The 18,495-nt window shown below is 40.0% G+C and overlaps 1 protein-coding gene across 5 annotated transcripts in view; it reads right to left on the reverse strand.

Moving 5' to 3' along the window:
* Positions 1 to 18,495, reverse strand: part of LOC122973179 (DNA polymerase nu-like) — a 65,724-nt gene that overhangs the window by 6,196 nt on the left and 41,033 nt on the right. For 3 of the 5 annotated variants that reach the window (XM_044340500.1, XM_044340498.1, XM_044340499.1), the window contains exons 21-23: positions 11,648 to 11,759; positions 8,508 to 8,590; positions 2,555 to 2,686 (exon numbers count right to left, since the gene is read on the reverse strand). In XM_044340500.1, the coding sequence (XP_044196435.1) occupies positions 2,555 to 2,686; positions 8,508 to 8,590; positions 11,648 to 11,759 (327 nt within the window). Of the gene's footprint in view, positions 1 to 2,554; positions 2,687 to 8,507; positions 8,591 to 11,647; positions 11,760 to 18,495 lie in introns of those variants that run through there. The other 2 variants (XM_044340501.1, XR_006399905.1) reach the window with 2 other exon arrangements.

Raw genomic sequence — 18,495 nt, forward strand, 5'->3', positions numbered from 1 at the left:
AAGTTAATAAAATTTGGGGCGGCAAATTGGTTGGGCCGAGTTGGAAAAGGGTGATGTCATGTTTTTCCATGCACCGATCAAGAGGTAGCAATATCTGAATCAAAATGAAATCAACCCACACCCACATCCACTCCTGATGAAGCAGATCAGTTTTATTTAGAGTTTTATAAGTGTTAAAAATCTTAAATACAAAACAGTGATGAATATTTAATGCTATATAGGAAATAGTTTTCAGAGGTTTTAAGACCTTTGCTTTACACGTGTGAAGAGTTTAGTCTGATAAGATGCACCAACAGTAGAGGACAATTAATAGCATTAAACATCTGTTTGGTTATCTCCTATATAAATTTGCAATTTTACATTTTTTCTAGCCATAATATCATAATCATATCTATTGGAGGAACTATTTTACTGGTATTGTGATTTTGTTTTTGGCCACCGAGCCCCTCTGGACAGTGTTGAAATGTAAGACTAGTATGAATGATTTAAATTTTTTAGCATATCTTGGTTCCCCTCCTGAAAAATTAGTAGTAAGATGAACTGAAACTGTCAGCATAGCTTAGTATTGCTGCCAGTTGTGCTGACAGGAGCTAATATCCATGACAAAGCATAATATAGCTAAACTGTAAAATCATTTTTTGTTAATGACAAGCCTTTCCCAGCTCCAAATAATCTACATACAGACTATATGTGCATGGATGTGTTGATGTGTGAGTGTTAGCCCAGCAGGGTGTTTACATATCTATGCAGATGTAGTCTTCTCTGCATCTGCTGTGGCCTTCAGAAGTTTTCATCTCTGTGATTCCCTGTTGTTACTCAAAGAAAAATCCTCCTTCTCTTGTCATCTTTTTTTTTTTTAATCTCAGGCAGTCTTTACAAGTGAAGGTACAGCATTCATCCCAGGAGCATTAATGAAATGTTGTATGAAGAACAACAGGAAGGGTTTACCCAGAGAGGTGGCTTTATCTCATTTTAATATCAAAGACAGAGAGTGTCAAACAAAATGCGGACTATTCAAAGCAGTGTGGCCACGGCAGCTATAGCTATTAAGTAATCTTTTGTAGTTTATATATTATAATCTATCAAAATATTCCCTTCACCGGGGAGAGACAAAAGGAAGAGATATGGAAACTGTGAGGCGACTGGTTGAGGGATTGTTTAGTGAAGAGAGACAGATGGAGTAAAATATGAAAAAGATAAAGAGACGGACAGACTGAGGGATAGCAAGACAGAGAGACAGACAGAGAGTGTGGGATGAGCAGGGCAGATAAATACCGGCGCCATCTCTGATGGGAGCATCACCATGGTGATGAGCTGAATTAAAACCTACTGTTTGGCGCAACGTCCCTCTGCCCCTGAGAGAGAGGAGGCTTCCACGCTGATCTGCGCACGGCATTTTTTTTTTTTTTTTGGAAGAATGAGTCCATTACGCCGATGTGATGAAGAAGCTGACACCGCCGAAAGGGAAGCGATGAGCGGGGAAGCGGGGTGTGTCACCGGTGATAGGTTACTACGGGTGATGGAGCACCTGTCTATGCATGACAGCGGTTCGGCGTTTGTGACAAAGGCGCCCGTGATCATGCCTGGCAGGAAAAACATCTTCTGCCTTGACCTGATTCTTGTTGTTTACTACAAAACAAGGTTATTTTCCCACACTTGTTATACAAGAAAAAGTAATAAAGGACCTATTTCTCCACGCAGCAACATTATGGGAGAGTCAGTGAGGTCGACATGGTGGCATTCACCGACACAAACGGCGCTTTCTCTCGATTTCTACTAATTTGATTGGGATGTAATTGGTTTACATTTTAATTAATTGGTTCATTCTGTAAATGTTTTTATGAGGAAGGGAAAAGCAACTACAGCAGTATAGTAAATTAAGATAGGATGAGATACCAGGCCACAGGCTGAGGTCTTGAGCGTAAGCTGACCTCAGCCCTCTTGCTCGTCGACGCTGGGCTCATGTACTATGTAGGATGAAGGTTAAAGTGCAGACTTCACAGTATTTTTGTGTGAGCGTGTTCAAGTCTCAGGTGTGCTGTGTTGGCAGTTCAGTACGAATATAAATAGCGTGTCCCGTCTGAACCATCAGCCCCTTCCAACCCCACCCGACATCACGCTTGCCCCCCCCTCCCCCGCCTCAAGTATTGACCCACTGCAGTTTGTCTCATTCCTGCCAATGCAAGCACATCTTCTTCTTCCTCAGCCAAACACGCACAGAAAAAGAGCATTCCTGTATGTGTGTACGAAATTCAAATTAGGTGGTTTGTGTCAAAAGTGCAGGCCCTAACCCTAGACAGACACACACATGCACACACACATTTTTATTATATTTGTTGGGGTATTTTGCTGATCTCACTTATTTTAATCCTTAACATTAACCCCTAATTTCTCTTATCTTAATTGTCACTCTGACCCTAACCTCTGATCCTATAAATAAACATTTCGCTATTGAGTTATGCAAAACTTATTATACAGTACGTGACACGCGTTCTCCAATATCAATTCCTTTGTGAGCATTTGTATTATGGCAGACACACACACACACACACACCTTGTTTGTGGCACTGCTGGATGGTCCTCTGGATGAAAGTCTGGACTTCTCTGTAGGTCTGCAGGAAACTGTCCTGGAATTGGCTGGCCTGCTCAGCGCTCACCCCCAGGATCCCCGACAGACGCTCACGACCTGCAGCGACCATTTATGGCTCATTAACTAAATCATATTTAAAGTAGGCCTCTCTTCTCAAAAATGTGTTTTGGTTATTGTTACTTCAGTTGGATGTTCGAGCTTCACTGTGCAGAGTTTGACACTAGAAGGCTGTTTTCACATTCATCTGCTGTAAGTGGGAAAGTTTCTCTGGGTTTAAGACGTGCACCTACAAGCCTGATAATCCTGGTGCAGTATGCAGTTTACACAAGTGTAATGTGGAAACTTGAAGCCTCCAGTGCATAAACACTGAGAATGGACTTTTCAGTGACGTAGGAGACATCTTTTGTACAGCAGTCACATTTTTGATATTTGTATATTCATAGATTCTAGTTTTTTCAATGAGGGAGAAGGAGAAGATGTAATTTTAAGGATTTTAATGAGGTAATTGGACCTTTTTTTAAAGAGAAAAAAACCACATCAGACACCTTATTATTCCAAGCAGAGTATTTTTATATATCTTAAAACATGCCTGGAGGGGATCTTTAACTATGCAAGTTGATATTACGGGGCAAAGTTACAAAGGGGACATTGGGACGATGCAGATGTAACATAAGCAGGAACTTTAATATAATAAATATGATTTTTACCCACTAGGATTTTTATTGCAGCTAGAGATGAAAAGTTGGCAATATCTGCAGTATGTTAATATCTATGCTCTGTGATGATCTGCATTACGAGCGACCAAACTACTGAAGACCTTGAGCTCGCAAATGAACAGCAAGGGATTCAAAGGCAGCGAAAATGACCACGACTGACTGAGGAGTCATGAAAAGAGGCAGCAAAGGCCAGAGGAAGAGGAGCGAGTTGAAAGAGGGAGAGGTGAACAGAGGACAGACTGGACCAGAGGGTACGATAAATGGAAAAAAAAAAAAAAAAAAAGTAGAGCCAAGTGAAGGGTGAGAGATAGAAGAGGACAAGATAAAAGGAGAGTGGGCAAAGATCACGGCAAGACTGCAAGGTGTGTGTGTGTGTGTTTGTGTAAGAGGATAAAGCTAAGAAAAAGCCATGCTCTTGCCAGTTTCGGTGAGTTAAAGGTGTACAGTCTAGTAGGAGTAGAGGAGCAGGCTAGAAGGTTAGGAACAGATCGATGGAGGAGTGTAGAGGGTGAGCTAATAGGGTGCCACAGTTATTGTGTGTGTGTGTGTGTGTGTGTGTGTTTGTGGTTTTGAGCTCGGAGGGGTGTGATATGTGGTTGGGGATGAGTAATGTCATGCCAAACAGCCTGGGAGCTGGTAGGAGGGTTAGCGGGGGGACGGGGGGGGGGACGGTAAGTTCTGCAGAGATCACCACCAGCACACAAGAGAAACACACACACACACACACACACACACACACACACACACACACACACACACAAAGACTTCAGTGTTCTTTGAGCGTCGGGATAACGGAGTCATGCAGTATGATTAGTGCACTGTGGGAAATTCAGTCAAGGATGTGTATTGATAGTCATGGTAATTATTTTTGGTGAATCACATGAATTTTACACTTTAAGTCAGTTTTATTCCAAATATTGACTTAATATTAGTCAGGATTGATGATAGGCGGCCCTTTAATTCTTGAAAATCGACTGGAGTGAGATTATTATCATGAAAACTTGTGCTGCTATTTTAAAAGTTAAACATTTTGAAGTCTCTCAATACTTTTTGATACTGCTTTTTAAATTTTTAGAACAACGACAACATAAAAAATCTGAATGTTGCCAAAAAAAAAGGCAGCCTCGTAGAAAATGGAGGACATTTGAATTCATTTAAGAAGGCACATCTGTCCGTGCGGCGGGTACACGGTTGCAGGCCACGAGGTCACGACTGAGACCCTCTGTGCTGATTATGTGTTGAGCTAGAAGCTACTGAAATGTATGTAGTGTATGAGCTTGTTTCTGTGTGTGTGAAGCCCTACATTCCTGCTGAATGAGGTCAGTTTAGGGAGTGACCTTTAACCTTCGTTACAGATGCTCCCTGCACTTCTCTGGTACCCCCATCAGTCTTCTCTGTCCTTTCAGTTTGCTCTCTTTAATCTCTTCTTCTAATGCTGCAACCTTCATGTTAGTTCTGCCCTCTTTGTTTTCTATTTCCTCTCTTTCTTTCCTTTTGCCAGTGTCCTTTCTGTTCCCCCCTTTATTGAAAAGTTACTGTACATTTCAAAATGCAAAAACAGTCTACCGGTATATGGAGGTACTTTTGCGTCCTTATTTTATGCAATCAAACAGAACAGGTTTGCAATCAAAAACTGGATTTGTGAGCAGAACTTTCAACACTGCAATCAAAAAATGTTTTATAGCAAGTAAAATAAATTTGTGATTAAAATGCAAATCAAAAATTTTGTTTCCTATTGAGCTGAATTTGGTGGGCGGGACCTACGCTGAAAGACGTAAGACACGTCGCTATTGGCCAGTCTCGAATGGCGTGACAGCTTGGCGACATCCAGCAAGAATGTTATGTTTGAACTGGTGCTTGTAGATTGCTTTTGTTTAACAATCTGTGACGTTGTAACGGGTTAAAAAAAATACATATTATTTTATCAGCTTGTAGCTGCTAGCTTAGCTCAATTAGCTAGTCACTTGCTCGTAACCTATTACAACATCACAGATCGTTAAACAAAAGCAACCTACATGCACCAGGTCAAACATAAAATTCTTACTATTACTACGATGGGAGTTACGTGTAAACATACCTGCATTGATTCTCCATGGATTTCAAAACTCCCTCCCTCATTTACTAACTGAGGATGTTGCCAAGCTGTCACTCTATTCAAGACTTGCCAATAGCGACGTGTCTTACATCTTTCAGCGTGAAATTCAGCTCAAAAGCAAACAAAACTTTTGGATTCCCAAACAAAAGTTCTTGATTTATATTTTAATCCCAAATTAATTTTGCTTGCAAGTAAACATTTTTTGATTGCAGTGTTGATAGTTTGATTGATTGCAAACATATTCTGTTTGATTGTATAATAAAGACGCAAAAGTACCTCCATACTGGTATAAAGTCCTCAGTTGACAAATTATAAACAGGATGTAATGAATGAAGAACCTCAGTTAACTTGAATCTATTCTTTTTTAGCCCCGTCTTCATTTTCACACTGCACCTCTTTCTCACCTCCTTTATGTTACTTTTTTTTTTTTTTTCCTCCAACATCATCGCCTGGCCTTCTTACTTGTTGACCTATTTGTATGTACGTGTGTGTGTGTGTGTGCGTGTGCATGAGTCCGTACTGACGCTCTGCCCCTCCTCCCTGGCCTGATTATTGTCTTGCGGGGAGAAAGCTTCCTTTTAGTATTCGGTATCCATGGCAACGCATCCTTGCATGAAGAGCTGTCTGTCTATGCTGATCAGGAGCTCCTTCCATTCCTCTTCTGGTTTCCCCTCTCTCACTCAGCCCCACCCGCTCCTCACTCTTCCCCTTTCCCCTACATTACTCTCTTCTCCACCGTCACCCCCACCCCCTTCTTTATTGCCTTCAGCCTACATTTTCCACATCTGCCTTGCGATTTTTGCTCTGTATTCTTCTCCTTCTGCACCCCATATTTTATCTGCATTTTTTAGTGCTGACCTTTTTGCTTTTGTGATCTGTCCCTGCATGCATGTAGTGCCCCCCCCCCCCTCCCCGCATGTCTCAGATGAATAGCTTTTACACATTTGCCTCATTGGCTATTATTGTTGAGGTTTATTGAGTTCTTTGGAACGGACTCATTCATTGTTCGAGTGGCTCTGTTTGCGTGCTCATGTTTGTTTTTCTCCCGCTGAGCTGTGACCCCTGCTAAAGTAGAAATACCACAGAACACTCCATCATTAGCTCGAGAGCATCAGATATTGTTGAGCTCCTGAATGAACTCTAAGCATACTCGATTCAAAGTAATAAACGCTGGCTCTATTCCCCGCTCGTAGACTCTGATGCAAACCATGCGCTTTTGGGTCAGTTATTGGTTAATCAAATCAAAGGTTTTCTGGCTGTGTCATGATGTTGTCTTCGGGGAGAACAGTAAATGTCCTGTTTTGTAATATATCTTGTCTAGGTCACGGTGAGGGGAAAACACATAAAACTGACAAATTCACAGAAGAATGAGTGTTAAATTACAGCAAACACGGAAAAAGTTATTTTTGACTCAAATATTTATTCCAAAAGTCATACTTTGAGGTTTAAATGTTGTCAAGGTACTATAAAATGGTGAGAAATGATAACTGGTACCATCTATTTAGCTATAAACCACAAGTATAGCACGTGTAAAGGCAACTGATGATTCACATTTATAGTAATTTCACGCTCTGAGTGGAATGAGCCAGAAATTTTCTCACTACACTGACCTACAAAGCCAAAAGAGCAGTGCCTTTCTGAGTAGTGTAACAGAGATAAATGACTGATCTCAGCTTCAACCAATCGTGTTGGCACAGTAATGAACTCTGAATCATTATAGCCTATACATCCTATCCTACAATGTGCTTATTAGGACATGTGTCAGTTTCTGTGGCCATATGGTGCCTTTCCTTGCCCTTCACTTTGGCTCAATCATGTCAAATACAGTTAAACACAAGCAGATGCCTCAGTTTCTGTGCATGAAATACACTTTTAGGTAGACAGAGCTGCTCAAAGCTAGACACATGTGAGCCAGCTCGTCGTTTTTTCATCGAAAAACATCTGGATCTGGGAGAAAAGACCAGTTGAAACCTGGAATTTATATCCCCTTGCACACAAAGGTTTATAGTGATGAATTAAATCAAAAAAATAAATACATTTTTAAATAAAAACTGACAACTGAGCTTTACATGTATAGCTGAAGCCATGCAGGTAGCTCTTTTTAATTAATTATGTATGATTAACCAAATTTTGAACAGTTGCTGTTGTCTGGTATAACAGTAGTTTTGACAACAGGCTCTAATATTGTCAAAACTGTTATCATACCACACTACAGGCATTTGGAGATCAGGCATTTAGTATGTCAGTATCTTGTGGCTCACACAAGACCAGAAGCTGTTATGCTACGTTGTGTGAGTCTATGGAAAAAAGCTGCAAATCTACAAGATTTAAAGTGGCCGCTGGCAATAAAACCTGATGAAGAGCGCAGATCGCCTGTAAAACTTCCCTCCATCACACAGATAATAGCACAAAATGCACAAGTAAACATGCACACATAAATCAACATAAATAAACGGGCAATTTTTTTTACAGCCCTGCTGGCCCAGATATCTACCACTCCAAAACAAACAGACACACACACACACACACAAACACAAATATTTGTGTGGTCTCCACACTGAGATGTATCACTTTGGTTATGTGTGTGAGTGTTTGTTCACGAGAACACATGCACGTGTGTGAACCATAAATGGGTCACAAGTGACACAGACGAGCCTCTCTATGGACCACAAGGGTGCATTATACATTCATCTCCCCACTCTTTTTCTCACTATTTTTATCCTCTCCTGCCCCTCCGCCCTCTACCCCCGTCTCCGTCCGTCATGTGGAACCAGGAATATGATCCACAACATGAAAGAAACACGAGGGAACAGGCAGATTTATGTACAGATAACCTGAAATCTTTGGTTAAAATAATCACATCCTTGTGCTACTGTGATCTCTGCCCTTCTCATTTTCCTCCCTCTGGTGTTTTATCTCTAAATCATCGTGGATGCTAACAGTTATCCTCTTAACACAATCAACCACTTGTACACCTCTGAACCTGTTGCTAAATGACACTTAAACCCATTTTTTAAAAAATCATTTTGAAACAATACAGGTCAATTGTCCAGTTCACTGCTGCATATCTATCTTAATTATCACCGATCAATTATCATCCACTCACCTGCTCCGTACACAACAGAGTACACAATGCGCTTGGCGTGTTCTCGGTCCTCAGGAGTCACCTCACCCTCACTCACCCCTTTCCTGTGCGACGGAGATTTAGAGAGAGACAAAGTGTGTTTTTACCACTAAATTCATATGTATACAATTTTATTATATATTTTAACAGAACCAAGTGGTGCAGAAGTGAAAGTTTTGTATGAAGGGAAGCATGTAACCGAAAGGACAGGTTCACAATTTTTCATGTCTATCCTAAAACAATAGTCAGGAGCCCAAACAGTTACTGACACATATTTTTCTTGTCATAATCATTCCTCCTGTTCATACCGGCCATTATATGATCCCTTCATAACACACTTATAATATAAGTGATGGGGGCCAAAATCTGCAAGCCTCCTTCTGTGCAAAAAATGTATTTAGAATTTATCTGAAGCTTATGTAAAGCTTCAGCCGTTTTGAGTTTGCCAAATAATGTGGATATTTTCCACAGTTACGGTCCTTCTTAGTAAAACATTCCCTCTTTTTGTCTCAATGGAATGTGTTTTTTCTGTTCGGCTACAGTGGAAGTATCATAACAAAAAGAGAGACTTTGGCACTAAAAAGACAGAAACTTGGAAAGATATTGCCTTCATTTGACGTATTTGGACGGCTGAAGCGTTATATAAGATTCAGATAAACTTTAGATACATTTCTGCACAGGAGGAGGTTTGTGGTTTTTGGCCTCCATCACTTATATTGTAAGTGCATTATGGAGGGATCTTCTGATGGCCATTATGAACGGGAGGAATGATTATGGCAAGAAAAACATGTGTCGGTGTTTATTTGGGCACCTACATTATCTTCAGATGAACCATAACTGCATTTTTGCTCAAAATGAATGTGTGGACACACTGTGTATTTTGGCTCCCGTCACTTATATTGTAAACACACTTAGTGGAAGAAGATCCCTCCTGATGATCAGTATGAACAGGAGGAATGATGACTGTATTACCATTACTAATACTATATAAATATAATGACCTTTAATTTGTTTTTCACCCAAAATACAAATACAAAATTGCATAAATTAACAGTTTAAAGGTAAGCGTGATGGATGTTTGTATCATTTTGATTGTTATCTGGTGGGAATTTTGAAAATGAGATAAAAAAGGAGGTGAATCAAAACAAGTAAAAAAGAGGGAACAATGCAGAGAGAAAAGACTGAGGTTAATAAAGCGAGACAGTCAGAGAGGGAAAACACAGCACTTAGGTCATCATAAGGTCAGAAATAAGAGGAGAGTTGGGAGATATGAAGGTAAAAGGGACATAAAATATAAAACGAGAAGGTGGACGGGAAAAGAACAGAGACGGAAAGAGAGAGAGCGAGGCGGGGATGGACAGACAGACAGACAGACAGAGACAGTTATGTAATGTGACTTGTAGACAGCCGTAGTACTGGGGATCAGACAGGGTGGGATGACACGTCTGCAAAGTGGCATTTCTGGAGGGGCTGACGGGGAGCTGCCACTGCTGATTAGTGGTGAGGGAGTGTCCCACATACACTAACACACACACACACACAGAGACACACATACACACTGAGAGAAATTTACAAACATGTCTGGTGAGCTTCAACACTCCAGCAGTTCATAATGCAAATGTCTTGTTGACTGTAGCCTCAAGAAAGGGACTCAAGAATATGAGGTATTGACACTTGAAATGCCGTCTCTCTCTCTCTCTCTCTCTCTCACACACACACACACACACTTCTCTGCTAAATGACAGGTAAAAGTTAATGATGGGTAACCTGAAACCTCTTTAGGGCTCGTCTGGCTGAGGGGAATCCATACTGGATTTTCACTGCCCCCTGCTGGATAGGTATTAATCTACTGGATGAATTTTATTTGCCTCCTTCTTCACTTCACCAGCTTCATGTCACATTTCAGAGCTGAAAAAACGCTTCTACATTCGTCTTGAACGCCTCTAAAATTGGCTCGCTGCTGTTACATGTTAGCTTTTTTTCACCGATGGCAGTTTGTCACGTATCAGAAGACAAGAAAACTATAAAATGTGGCTGCAGCTTCAGAAGCCTCCATGTATTTGGTAAAAAGGAATCACTTTTGACCACACAGGCTGTGAATGCAAAGCTTTCTGCATGTTTCACCCTCCGATCTTTCTCTCACTGCAATAGTCTGGTAAGAGCTGGTTCCAACCATACTAACAGAAGGATCAGGATCAGGACATTGCTGGTGAGAGAAGTGATGTGAAAACTTGGGAGGAATTAAGGAAGCATGAGAAGAGTGGGAAGGAGAGACAGAGGGAAAAAAAAGAGGGGAAAGAAAAGGGCTGAAACTGCAAAATTTACATGTGAAACGGGAAATTGAACAATACAGGAGAAAAAAGAGGGCAAGAAACAGACCAAAACCACTTGAAAGTAAAAGCAAAGAGACAATTGAAAGAAAAGAAACAGAAGTCTATGGAAGAGAGGGAAGCAGCAGAGGGTCCAAAAGAGGAGAGTAATCCCAGCAGGGTAATCCCAGCAGAGCTGCAGTGTCACCAGTTAATATGTTTAAAGGTGAAAGAGAGAGAATGAAAAAGACACAATGTAAAGCCTAAGCAGAGCTGTTAATATGCTCTATGTGACCAGGTAATCTGTTTAACTAGCCGCCCTCTGCCACACATTTGACTGTGATGGATGACAGGATCAGTATAACACCGGGACACACACTAATTCACACACACACCATACATACATGCTGCACTGGAAAGACACACAGAGCTACATGTAAACACCAGCGGCAAGAGACAAAGAGAAAAACACACAAACACTTCAAAACTGTACCTGGTGATTACGACAATGTAATCACCAGGGCGACTGGCCCAGGGGTGTCCTGCCCCATGGAAAAAAAAAGAGAGAGCGAATGAGGCAGTTGGCATGGTAGTCATGGCAACAAGGTTATTAGCGTTTGAAGTGAGGGAGCCGGCAGTCTGGAGAAAGAGAGACAGAGAGAGAGAGAGAGAGAGAGACTGGGAGTGAGAGAGGGAAAGAGAAACCCTGTGGAGCATCAACACTCACCTTGGCAAGGAGATCAGGGAAGAATCAGTGTGTGTGTGTGTGTGCATATGTGCGCGTGTGTGTGTGTGTGTGTGTGTGTGACCTACCACTGAGAGGCCAGCATGGTAAAGACGTCGGCCTGAGGGTTAGTAAAAATACGGAGCAGCTCAGGGTCAGAGGAGAGGTGAGCCAGCAGACGCAGCTCCACCTGGCAGAAGTCTGACACATATGTAGACACGCACACACACACACACACACACACACACACTTGTTTAGCTACTTAATGACTGTATTACTCCAACACCATGTTCAGAAAACATACAGTACATTCAAGACCCTCCACATCTATCGTTCACCCACATGTGTTTTCACTTATTTTGACTAATCAGACTTCTTTTTTGAGTATCGGCACGTACGGGCCGCGCTTGATTGATCTGATCTGTCTGACCCTAACCTCACCCTCATTAGCTTTGTTTTATCAATTTATTAATACATCATTCTTATAAGCCATTTTTAACAGCGGTTATTTTGACTTGTCACAGTAGAAAAAGCACAGGTGTTCCTAATAACATTAACGACGTCTTTTTCTATTCAAGTGTCCCCGGTAAGTCGTGACAGCGAGCTGGGACGAACAATATCAAGACCCTGAACCTGAAGCGGTTCAATGAAATACAGCCATCGTTCATTTTATTATTTACACCTGTGCTTTTCCTACTGTTGCATGTCAAAATCTGTTTTATGAAAAAAAAAATTTAAAAAATCCATTGGCTCATGAACTTTGAGTAATTTCAGCATCACTCAGCCAAAGTTTGAGAGCAGAAAATGAAGTGGTCTAATTAGCCAGAATAAGTGAAAACACCTGTGCGAGGAAATTTGTATTCTATTTCATGTAATGTAATGGTGTAGCCATAAAAAATGTCTACTTATGTTTAAATATTTTAATCTGTTTTAGCAAGATATAACTGTGCTGAAGCACTAGAGCCCATATATAAGTGACTGTCACTGTAAATGTCACATATAAAGTATATAGTATGTGTGGGCGGTGGAAAAATGCCAAAGTGAAAGTTTAAAGGGAACATCGTGGTGCAAGAATTTCAAAGAACACCGTATTGTACCTTCAAATGCACGTTCATTGTTAGAGTAAACACTGTAATTAATCTGGGACATTCGGTACATGGAAGGTGTTATTTGTGCTCAAGTGTTGCAGCTACAATTTTGTTGTACTTGCTGTTCCTAAACCTGCCATCTCTCCTTCATGTAGCGACGTCCTACATTTCCTAGAATAACTCTGAATAAGCTACAGAGAGTGGGTTTGAAATTGTTGCTGTAAGCCATACATGAAGGTGAAGAGTGCAACAGAAAATAAGAGACGGTGCAGGAGCAGAAGAGCGAGAGCTTTCCATCAAGAAAAAAAAAAAAAAAAACAAACGTTACTGTCTGTGGAAAAAAAGTGCTGTCTCTGCATCTTGTTTCTCCCTTTGTTACTGTCGACGGTCGTTCAAAATGTGGGCCCGGAACGAACTGTCTTTTTCATCCTGTCACCGAAGCATGATGCTCACTATTGATGTTCTAGATAGCTGATCAATTTTGTGCTATTAAACTCGATTGCACCTAAGCTGGAAGAAAAACATGTCAATTTTCAGCGGTGGTACAAGCGAACAAGTACAGTAACTACTAATATATGCAAAGAAACAATCATAATGTAGACATGAACTCCCAACGCGATCCAGCTACATCATAAATGACATCACAATTATTAATTATAATGATCATTTTAGGCCACTTTAGGCCACATGATCCAGTAACACTATAATTACTGTATCTTACATCAATGTCATTATTGTAAGTATTATGTAAACACATGAATAAACTTAACGGAGTCAGGGTGGTTGTCAAAAAGCTCACAATAGAAGCCGACCTTGTGTTTCTCTGACATGACAACATAGTGACAAGCTAATGCTGCTATCCAGACACTTTCACAGAAACATGATTGGCCGACCCACCGGTTGAAGTACGGTAAAGTTACGTGATTGTACTCAGAAACGGTGCTTCTGTCACTCACCGCTGATTGTGATAACAGATCAGAGGTATGAAATGACTGTTTGATACTAGGCAATAAGGACAGTTTTGCCCTTTGTTATTTCTGACACTAGTTTTGAGTAAAATACTGCTTTTGAAATGTGAAAGCTGCTCTGTTCTTGCCAGTTCCACCCACTGTAACTGGTTTTCAGTAATGGGTCGAGTTGTAAAAAGTGTGTTTTTTAACAGGCAATAAAAGTCTAAAGTCATTGCTTAATACTATGGTTTGTGAATGCTGGTGAATAAAGAGGTACATTTTGAACTCAATATTATCCAAAAATATAGAAAATGTAGAAATACATGGCAATCAGGGGGGTTACGGTGCTCATGTCCCATCCCTGAAAACCTCTACTATCACATAAATCCATCTAAGCTGGGTAATTAAAGAAAGGTCGTGCTGCTTGGAAACATATAAATGTTGTAATTAAACCTTAATGTAACTTTTCTAATTGACCAAAGGATTGTGTAAATGTTGCTGACTGTTTTTGTGTAAAGGTTTTTGTTCATTGGTCAAAACATGAAATTAAATTATGTGGGAATATATTTGATATTACATGTATATTTCTGCGTATCTCGTGTGTGTGTTCATTCTTGCCAGAACCGTTTTCCCTGGGAAAAGAATAGATTTTTTAAAATTAAAAATAAAGTGCAATCCATGAGAGCTCGAGCACATTAGGGGAGATTGTTTTTAAATAAATTATTCATCTTTTATTCAGAGCTCAACAGGATATAAAAAGGTCAATATATTTATTTCCTTGTTAGTATCATCAAACGTTTTCATTTTTGTGTAATGTTTTCAAAGCCATAATGGATGCATCAATTGTTCAAGAGTTAAATTAGCCTGTGTTCAGGCACTCGGTCACAGTAGAAGTGTTGGACCTTTGTAGTGGGTAATAACAGGACAGACACAGTTTCAGGACAGTAAAGTTACAGAACAAAAACAAAAACACCCCCAACTAAAAAGGCCTCTGAGAGCAAATTGTTTTTAGAAAATTGCCCGAGGCAGTTACATAAGCAGAGAGATCACCAGAGGCTGTAAATGGGACACACTGACAGACAAACAAAAAAACAAAAACAAAACACACAGGCGCAAAATAGGCAGAAATAAACTCCGTCTCACATAACTGCACAACATGATATACACACACACACGCACGTTTAGAGACAGACAACTGTGAAGAGATATGTGGACAAACACACAGAAAGAGAAGACACGCATCTCTTTTGAGGCAGGTGACAGTGTTTTAGGGTGTTCTGTACTAACAGGTCTACAGCTCTCTTGTCGGCTTGGTAGATCTCAAAACACACACACATACACACATGGAAACACAAACACACACTTACACCCACACCAACAGTACATTCCATTACTGCCATTCCAGCCAGACACATCTCTTCTTCTGCTCGGCTGCTTCGAAATCAAATTAAACTCGACCAAAATGCGGGGAAAAACGACTCAAAATGGACGGGGAGGGGGGATTGAGAGATTTTCCCCTCAGTCAGGACGAAGCAAGCAGCTGTAATAGGTTTCTGATAATGTGGGAAGATTGACAGTGATGTATTAGAAATGGTTATTTTATCATCGCTGAGGCAAATCTGACAGGTTCTGCTGGAAAGGGTAAAGAGTGAGAAAGAAAAATCCCTAAGCTGCTCAGTTCACAATGTAGGTTAAACCAAACACCATCTACCGTTTAACCCGGGTCAGACGTAGACTGCAGAGGAAAAAAAAAAAGATGAAAAGGGACAGGAAAACAAGACTCCAGTGGGATGGATAAGAGGAGGAAAAAGAGCGATGGAAGGGGTGATGATGGTGAGGAGAGAGATGGAGGAGAAGAGACGACCGGTTTTGGTTGTGATGAGGTGAGGAGGGGAGTTTCTAAAGATATCCTCCCATCAATGTTTTATGAGTCAGATCACATTTCCTCCAAGCGTGGCCGGCAGCCTCAGAAACATATTGCTGACCAGGATCTGTGTGTGTGTGTGAGAGAGAGAGAAGCGTGTGTGTGTGACAGCAACAGAAAAAGCATGAGAGATTATTGGGTTGATGTAAAAAAAAAGAAAATATGTGTATGAAGCAGAGAAATAATAGACAACACATGTGAATTCATAGGAGTTATGTGTGTGTACACGCTCTCGTGACAGCAGGCCTTGATAAAAACACCACGATCAAGAATCCTTGTATTGATCCACACAGGAATAACTCCATCCTAACATAGGGTATAGATTACACCGGATCGGTCCAGTGCCTTTTATGACCTTAAACTGAAACCATACAGCTGAGAATATATGGGTTTAGATGCTGGACTTGGATGGATTAATTAGTATCCATCCATCCATTTTCTTTACTGCTTATCCTCTAGAGGGTTGCGGGGGGAGCTGGAACTGAATATTCACCTCACTGGTTTTGAAGGTTTGAGTCTCTCTATTTAGCATTTATAAGCAGTATATAAACAGTTAATGAATGGTTTATAAGTGACGCATTATTAAAGCTGAAAAGATTAGTTGATTAGTCGACAGAAAATTAATTGCCAACTATTTTGATTATCAGTTAATTGTTTTTTTTTTAAGAAAAAATGCCCAAATTCTTTACTTCCAGCTTCTTCGATGTGAATATTTTCTGGTTTAGTCAGACCAAAAACATGCAGGTAAGGTTAACTGGTGACTCTAAATCGCCAGTAGGTGTGAATGTGAGTGTGAACGGTAGTATGTCTCTATACTACATCTTAGACCTGTGATTGATTGTCGACCTGTCCAGGTTGTACTCCGCCTCTCCACCCAATGTCAGCTGAGATTGGCCCCAGCTCCTCTGTGACCCTCTAGAGGATAAGCAGTAAAGAAAAACGGATGGATGGATAGTAAACTGAATATCTTTGGGTTGTGGACCTTTAGGAAATGGTGATTGACATTTTTTCACCGTTTTCTGACGTTTTATAGACCAAATGACTGATCGAGAGAATAATTAATGAATTAATCGATAATGAAAATATTCATTAGTTGCAGCTCTACAGACTAGAATGTAGCTGTAAGCAGATATAAGTGTGGATTAATGTATTTGTCAATAACTGTAACTGCTCCATCGCGCATAACTGGATGTTGGTGTTTAAACAGATAATGAAATAGAAATGAAATATGTCCACATAGGAGAAGCAGACAGACACTGTACATTAACACTTAAAAATGCAATTTTAATGCTTTTAATGTCATTTTAACTACATTATAGTGTGTTATAAACCATTTCTTAAATGTTTATATACTGCTTATAAATGCTAAATAGGGGGACTTTAAGTAAAGTGTAACCTGAAACAATGTATGGTTAGTGCTAAAGCAATTTTGTGATAGACAGAAAATTAATATGTGACAATTTGATTAATTTACCAATGTTGTAGTTTGGAACACCTTGTTTGCAATGTTAGGTTTATCACTTTGGGCACTTATGATGGGTATTTGTCATTATTTTTATGAACAAAATGAATAGTAAACTAATTAAAATAATACTAATTGATCGGTAATTTAAAATAAGCTTATCTTTAGCTCCTAAGGTGTTATATAAATGCGCTTTTTTCCGTCTGCACAGGAAAGACATTTAGGGATTCAATCTGAAAGAACAGACTTCTCTCTGAATTTTATGTTTCTCTCACTTTTGTAGACAGCGTGAATGTGCAATACAGGGACATGTAATACTTGAGACAGTAGATATAAAAAACAATCCTGCAGCTCCTTAGACAGCATGTGAGGACACTTAGGTGACTAAGCTATTCCTCATACCTATTTAATACCACCTCCAACAGCACCCTGAACAAGCCCTCAGTGATGCTTCACAGTACAATATGGAGTGAGAAGGTTATGGATAAAAGCTTAAGAGCTCAACTCAAATCCGCACAGTGAGAATATGAAATGTCTCTTGTGGGTTGTGGTGGTTTTGAGAGGCTTCTAGGAGGAATTAATCGACCAGCATACAGGTTAAAGCGTAAAGGTTGGACAACATTGTGAAAGTTAGAATCTACTGGGAGAAATGGGGGGGGGGGGGGACTCAAAAGGACTAGAGGAAGGTCTGGACAGAAACTCCAACTGAAGCAGGAAATTAATCCCTTCTAAAATTTTCCAACATCTACGGATGAATATGTGAGAACTAAACAGTAAGAAAAATAATCTTAGATGAGTCGGGTTTCCCTTTTGATATGTGACCTTTTACAGTTTCGTTCACGTTAGGGCTGCAACTAACAATTATTTTCATTATTGATTATTCTCACGATTATTTTTTCGATTAATTGATTAGTCGTTTGGTCTAAACAATGTCAATGCTTCCCAAAGCCCGAGATGCAACTTCAAATGTTGTGTTTTATCCTGACAGAAAAGTCTACAACCCAAAGATTTTGAGTTAACTATCAAAGAGGACTAAAGAAACCAGAAAATATTCACAGTTAAGAAGCTGGAACCAGAGAACTTCAGTATTTTTTTACTTAAAAAGTGACTCCAGGTGAACATATACGCACTTGTATGTTTATTTATATGAGTTCCTTGTTCTGATGAAAGCCTGAAACATGTCAGCTCATGTGTGCCTCATTAAAATGAAAGGAAGAAAAAAAAAAGATGCTTAATTCTCAAAAATGACAGCTGTCATGATAACAAATCATGTTATGCAACTCGTGTTCCAGCTACCATCACCTCCTGTCAGATGGCCAAATCATATGCATTTTTAAAATGCTAAGTGACATTTGTCAAGTAGCTCTTATGTCCAGTGAAAACATTTATTGTTTTGCAGTAAAAAACTTTTTTATTTACATCAGACACGTGTTGCTCTTCCCCTCTGCTGCACGCAGCTACTGAATTTTCCCAACTTCTCTTTTTCTACTATGAAACAGGGTTTTAAAAGAAA

This window comes from Thunnus albacares, chromosome 22 (assembly GCF_914725855.1).
Source record: "Thunnus albacares chromosome 22, fThuAlb1.1, whole genome shotgun sequence".
In the NCBI taxonomy this organism is placed as follows: Eukaryota; Metazoa; Chordata; class Actinopteri; order Scombriformes; family Scombridae; genus Thunnus; species Thunnus albacares.